Below are 7220 nucleotides of genomic sequence, written 5' to 3'. Positions count from 1 at the left end.
TGGGGTGGCTGAGGCCGAAGCGGCTGTGGGGCTTGTGCTTGTGTCTTTTGCTCTCGGTGGCCGTTCCTGGGTCGACTCTTTTCTATTATTTAACTGTAATTTATTGTTGATGCTTAAGCCCGGATTCAGGAAGAGTATTTGAGAATTGTTAGTGTCCATCCTGAGTGTTTCTGCTCGACTGCCGGTTTTATCACAAAACTCTAGAAACCAGAGTATGTGGAACTTGACGTTGTTTTATGCTGCACCAGAGCTGCACAGCTTTCTGTGCCTGCAGGTCACCAGCATATGGTGAAGGTTGCTTTGAAACTTGAGGTATGAAACAGCATCCAGGTAGTTGTTTGTTTTGTTGCTGGCTGTGCTGCCATTGCCACTGTTTAAATAACAACTGTCTTGTATTTGCAGACAAACGAATTGTCCATATTTAAAATAAGGAAGGCAAGAATATTGTAAATCTGTAATTAAAATGCTATACAAAAGCTACATAACTGTGTGAACAAGCATATCCCTTAAATGCAACTCTTCTCTTTTGTAGGAGAAAACTGACATAGAAGGGACCTTATTTGTTTACAAAAGGTAAGGGGGTTTATGATTTGTTTTTTTTTCTTTTAATTTCCTTAAGAAACAAACCTTAGGTGGCTTTGTGTGTAGTTTTCATACTGGATTTACTGCATCCAGTAAATTCATAATTATTGTCCAGCTCTTAAGTTGTGTGTACTCATTTGAAAAGAATAAATTCTGCATATTGGTGAATAACTGCCAAAAGCACCCAGAAGTACTGCTGAATGCTGCCTGTTTATCCACACAAACCCCCCAATTTATCAAGCTTATTTTGTTAATCAAATAGCATTTGTTAATGTATTGTGTTTGTTAAATGCTAAGTCTTCCTTTGTGGCCTACAAGTTATTATGAAAAAAATACAGTTGGCAAATTAAATAATCTGTTCTAACTTAATTTCTGCAGTTTCCTAACAGCTTTGACAAAGTTGCTTAAAAGGTTGACATCTTTCAAAGCCATGAAAGAATTTTCCAGTAACATGGGATGAGGGGAAGGGGTGGGAAGGAGAACCAGCATGTAAAACCCATCATGGATTTAAGTTTTACATTACAGGCATGTTAGAAATATAACAATGAAATAACGCTCTCTTGACTGTAAGAGATATAAATAATGCAGACTTAACCCATCCTGAAACAAACCATCATAGACTAGGTAATCACAGTATTTTATCCTGGCACTGTGAAGGGATACTAGTAACTGGTTCCTGTCCACTTTGCTCTAGGTCAAAGCTTGTATATACTTAGTGTAAGAAAGCCAGCCAAACTGAAAAAAACTAAGCAAAAAGTTTCCTTGTGACTAGATTAATTTTTCAAACAAGTTCTCTTAGGCACAATAAAAGACTTAACTCATGAAATTAGTTGGCATGCCAATAAATGACATAGAAGAACAACTGTTAGAGTTTCAGGACTGCTAAAGCTTCAGGTAATAAAGCAACGGAGATTTGAAGATTAATTCATAGCAGTTGCAGAAAGTTGTATATGTTGGTCAAGGTGTTAATCCTTGTCTTTGTTTTAATTGAAACAATAGGTCAGCTTCTCCTTATCATGGTTTTACGATAGTGAATCGACTGAACATGCACAACCTGGTTGAACCGGTAAATAAAGATTTGGAGTTTCAGCTCCATGAACCTTTTCTTCTCTACAGAAATGCTAGCTGTGAGTATAACTTCCTTTAATCTATGTAAGCTGCATGGTCTGTTTTATATCTTAGACCAATTCTGATTACTGTTATGTCTGTTTCAAGTGTAACATAAAGGTTCCAATGAAAATGTCTGATGATGTTTTCTGTCTGCAGTGCCAGATTTACGTAGATAGCTGGGTTATTATATTATGATGATCACCTGCTATCAATAGGAAGAGCATATCCTAAGTTCAGTATTGGTATATTTTTATTAATTATTTAATAGGTTTAATCTAAAGAGCATTAACAAAAGCTATGGAAGAGTAGCAAATATTGACTTTGAAGGTATTTAACACCAGGAACAAATCTAAGAATGTCCTCTTTTGCAAGTGAAAAATTAAATATTAATCTGTAGCTGCTTAAAGAAGCTGGGAAATTACTCAGCTCTAGGCTGAAGGTTTCTTTTTCCACAATAGGTTTTGAACTCAGGCGATAGATGTCTGTAGCAAATTTCCTGGAGTCTAGAATCTAGCAAATCTGGGTGCTGATATAGTGGTTATACAGATTAAGTAGTCAGTATCCTGCTTCTTGAGAATTCTAAAAGACTAGGGAAGTAAATTACTAGAAAAAAACAGAGAGGGGAAAAAATACTGTTGGGTGTTTAAGCAAGTTGCTTGGTTTGTAAGGAAAAGGAGCTGTAGGCAGTCATGGTAGGGGTATGGTGGCTGATGAGGTTACAGATTTGCAGTTATGAGATTGGTGACATACAGGAAGCAGGAAGTTGATTCATTTGTTTGCTGGGCTTGCTGATGTGGAATGGTGTGTGCAAGTGGGAGTGATTATTGGCTCACTTAAAGGAAGCAATCAGAGAAGGTGGGCTGTGTGTGAGTTCATTAGAAAACCATAAAGCTAATTAAATGCCTTTCTCTCGTTGATAAAAGCTCTGCTTTTCCTGTGGGACACTTGCACAAGATCTGTGTGAGGTTCATAGGTGTTAGGATAGAGATGACATAGAAAAATACAAGGAAGGAAGAAATTCATACAAAAGTGAGCAAGGAAAATATTATAGACTGCGTATGGAAAATAATTGTATTCTGAAGTAAAGCAGACTATATTCTTTTTTCCTCTTAGATCTTTTCTATTATAATTTTTAAAAACTTGGATCAGAAATTATCCTCTATTTCATCACTCTGCTTCTAGGAAGAAGAGGGTGGTAGCATGACCAGAAACAGTCCACACTGATTGCAACTGTCATTTCCCAGAGTGTCACACATAAGCAGCAGATCGGTTTTTGTGTGCTCTGCTGGACTTTGCTTTTTTTTTTTTTCAAGAAGAAGCTTAAAAGCATAGAAAGCAGCATCTAGGCTTTTTATTCCTTATGATTTCAGCACTGCTAACTCCCTTACATGTTGTATTTCATGGTTGTTTTTATTTTTTTTCCTTACATGCAGTTTCCCACATTTTCTGACCCCTGTCCCCTGTGTGAGTTTGGAAAAAAATCCCCAATGCTTGAAGTGTTCACTGTTAGAGCTGTTTGCCTGTATCTGCGTAGTATTTATGAAACTTAATCCTTAGTGTTGTGGTGGCATTGTTTTTTGAGTTTTTTTATTTGCAGACAAACTTCAACATATACATATTTTTTGTATGGATAGACTAGGAGATTCTTTTCCAAATTGTTTTCATGTAGAAGAGTGTCCAGTTCTGCTCAGCTGCCCGCTAGCATTAAAAACCTTTGCATTTTTGGGACTAATTCTAATATGAATTTTAAGTCAGTGGTTAATGTTGTGTACCTCTAGAAGCTTCATGTGAAGTTCTTCTGAGATCCTTTAATTACTCGAAGAGGGTGGGCTGTTAGGTTATGCAAGGAAAAACTCTTATATTCAGAGTGTTGGCAACACCCCTGTTCTTGAAGGATGTTTTTATGTATCTTGCTTGAGGAAATCTACTGCAATGATTAGCAACCCTAAAGAGGCTGGAGGGTATATGAATGATTTGCATATAACACTGTCCCAGCTTCAGAATTTTTCTTCTCAAAATCATTCTGCCTACATAATAGGGTTCAAGCCATAGAAGAATATTTGAACCCAAAAGTTTGAGAGTCTGTCTGCTTTAAAAGTTGTATGTAATGCTGCCCAAAAACTTAAAGCGTTTATTTATGAGACATCAGATCGTAAAGTAAAAATGACAGGGGTGTGACTAAGAAGCTGTGAGACATTACACCAGTTACAGTGATAAATATACAAATGTATTCTACTTTTAATTGTTAGAATTAAAGAAAGGAGGTATCTCCAAATGCAAAAAAATCAAGAAATGGCTAAAAAAATTGTTTAATGTAATTTTGAATTCCTCTTAAAAGGTAAAATTTTTTTAGATTATACTTCATACTTACTGTGCTGTTTATTATTGCTTAGTCTGAATGTGTTACCAGGTACATTTCATCGTTGTCTTTACTTTCTCTCTGGATGAGTGCTCATTCTTTAGAGTTTTCAGAATATTTGTTCATGAAGCACTGAATCCCATTGACTTTTTTTATGAACCTAAGCTTGTATTTTGTGAAAAGTATGTTAAAGTCAGTCTTAAAGAAACACATACAGTTCTTCCTGTAACAGTCCAATCTGAAAGTTCAGTGCTTTGTTTCCATCTGTAGAGTAAGAATTTGGAGCTGATAGTTGATAACTTGCTTAATGAAAGAGGAAAATTATTCAGTTTTAAGCAATAGCCAACTTACCTCTTAAAGTCTGCAAGACGTATTCTTCTAAGTCTTTCTCATTTATAACTTTCCCTTTGTATCCATGGTGTTGGTCTTGATTAAAAGGCTTTTTAATCCAAGCTAGCTCACTTGGGAGGTCAGAGAGATTGATTTCCATGGTGCTGCAAAAAGAGATGCTTAGCATCAAACTCAAGTATTAAAATAAATTATCTTTGGTGTGGGGTTGTTAGCTTTTTTTCAGTTTTCTTGTTTGCTTCTTATTCCTGTCCAAGGGTAATTTGCACCTCTGAGTTTAAAACTCAGTTACAAAGTGCTGTCTTCTGGACTTGTTATATTATCATTAATTAAAGTCATCCAGAACAGCAAAAGCAAAATAAGTTGCATTTCTTTCAAATGCCTTTTAAAGTTCTTTGTAAGAGCTCCTTACTGGTTTCAAAACAGGACGTTTTTACTGGTAGGGAAGGTCTCACACTATCACCTTTGTTCCTGACTGTCAGTTCATTAAGTGTAACATATCTCTGTGATTGCCAAAGCAGAATGGCTCTCCAGCAAGCACATTAACCCAGTGGTTTAGTCTGAGATAAGAAAGGAGCCTGTTCTTGATACCTTTATAGCAGAAGCAACAATGCAAACTAGGGGGAAGAACTATTGAAAGCTGTTAAGTTCTAAAAATATTTTGTTTGACCTAAAAGATGGCACTCTAACTGGAAGGGTTACTCTAACTGTGGTTCAGAGTTGCAAAGCAGTAATCCCTCTCATTCTGCACTATACTGTCAGATGGCAGTTTGTTAAAATTGTTCCTGATCCTGGATGCTGTTTGCCACCTGCTACTTTACCCCAGTGCAACTGCATGGGGGATTGTGCTGTGAACTGTATTTGTGAAATGGCCTTAGATATTCAAAATAATAAGGAAAGAAAAAAAAAGTTAATTCTAATGATTTATAAATCCATGTGTCAAGCTAATGCTTAAATTGAGGAAAATATAAGAAGTGGAAGAATCTCAATGAAGGAGATATTAGAGTGAGGAGAGGTGGCATTTCAGCTAAACTTGCTACTGGAAGAAATGTGAACTTTGAGAGATCTGTTTGAAGTGTAGAATGATGCATATACCATATGCAAATGATGCATATATGTGCTTTTCTTTGAGAATGAGAACAGGTTGGTTTCCATTATTACCTTGTATTATATGTTTCAAAGTATGAGTTTTACTGAGAGAGTTTGAAAGGTTTTTGTCTCCCACTTCAGTTGTTCTGCTTCATTGTATAGAAACATGTAAATTGAAACTGTAAAATAAAACTCTCTTCTACAGTGATGGTGTCTGGAATCTCTGAAACTGGCATGGTATTAAGGAACTTGTCTGGACTAAAATGTACTTAGCTCACATAAAGGGAGAGAAGGGAATTGGGGTAGAACATTAATGGCAAAGTTGTGGGAAAGTAAGGATGGTGACACTGCTTCTTTTTGCTTACTTCCAATGAAAAACAAGGTGAAACTACAGCTTTGGGGTGCAGCTTCAGTTTATGTTGCCACAGAGAGGTTTCTGTCTCTTTGTGGCACTTTGGTATTCCCACTCTTAATTCAAATTTACTAACTGGGTGGCATGGGAACAGTAAGATGATGGCCCCATGAAGCCACGAGAGCACAGCATAGAAGAGACTGAGACCTTCCGTTTGATGTATCTGACTGTTAGTCTTGGGCAGGAAGATTTCCATAATGCTTTTATTTTCTCAAAATTTCTTTGTTTTCCTATAGTAATTTCAGTCAAGTTCTAGTGATTGATCCTGTGATTCTGATTGATTCTGTGATCTAGTCAAGTACGGAAAAAAGTTGTGTTATGTGTTTAGATAAATATTTGTGGATTAGTGTTTCTTTTCTAGTAAAAATGACATGTCAGAGAAGAATGTAGATTAAGATAATGGATGAGTTATTTTAATTTTATGGAATCTGATTTGTCTGAGATATTAGTTACTCATGACTTTGTGTGTGTCAAAATGTAGTGTGAATCCAACTGAAAGATGCTGCTGATGATTATTACAGACTGTTTCTACTTGTTTACTAAAGATGGTGTCCAGCATTCTGTGTCAAAAAGCAGGGTGGAAAGTGTTGAACTAAAAGGAAAAATGCGTCACTTAATTTAGTAGCTGCTGTTGGATCAAACTCTTAAAAGGACATAGTAGAAAGATATGCCATTGGAGACATGAACATTCAGGTAATGTTTATGCTGGGTGTAGTAAAAGGGTCCCTTTAAGGTCCCTTCCAACCTAAACTACTCTATGATTTGAAAAGAACTGGTAATTGCCCTCTCTGGTTTTAGTAAAAGGATGCTCATAGCTAAATTTGCAGGCATGCAAGAAATATATCAAATACAGTTGATATATATGGCATGCAAGAAATATATCAAATATATGAAATGCATTGAGACGCACACACAAACTGCTAGGGCAAGGGAGCAGAACTGATAGTATAAATTAGTCCTCTTTTGAAAAGAGGAAGGTTAACATTCCAGCCTGTTGGACCATATCTAAGTTAATGCCCAAGTTTACTTGTTCATAATCTGCTTTACATCTTTGTAATACTGTTAATGTTTTGCGTTATTGATTGCTTGCCAGTAGTACAAAGTGGAAAAAAGCCTTATACTCTGGACACTAAACTTGAGATTTGAATCTACTTCTGGTCTTCTGTAGGCCTGTTTCTGGCAGAATTAAGTGTGACTTTTATCATGTGTCCCATTAAGATATCATTATAGGTTCCTTATCTTCATTTCTTCAGCAAGTATGCTTTTGAAGAAGCTTTCTTCTCTTGGCAGTTTGTCTGATAATGGAGTCAAGGAAGGGAA

General features: G+C 36.3%; 1 protein-coding gene across 1 annotated transcript in view; it reads left to right on the top strand.

Moving 5' to 3' along the window:
- Window positions 1-534: 534 nt before the first annotated feature.
- The window catches only part of DCP1A (decapping mRNA 1A), a 26315-nt gene continuing 19629 nt past the window's right edge, over window positions 535-7220 (top strand). Inside the window, exons 1-2 of the mRNA XM_009993491.1 lie at window positions 535-573; window positions 1582-1709. Coding sequence (XP_009991793.1) covers window positions 1628-1709 — 82 coding nt within the window. The 5' untranslated portion in view covers window positions 535-573; window positions 1582-1627. The remainder of the gene's footprint in view (window positions 574-1581; window positions 1710-7220) is intronic.

The sequence above is a fragment of the Chaetura pelagica genome, unplaced genomic scaffold (genome assembly GCF_000747805.2).
Source record: "Chaetura pelagica isolate M959 unplaced genomic scaffold, ChaPel_1.0 scaffold630, whole genome shotgun sequence".
In the NCBI taxonomy this organism is placed as follows: Eukaryota; Metazoa; Chordata; class Aves; order Apodiformes; family Apodidae; genus Chaetura; species Chaetura pelagica.
Note: the sequence above shows the minus strand (reverse complement) of the source record. Positions and strands in the feature narration are given on the sequence as shown.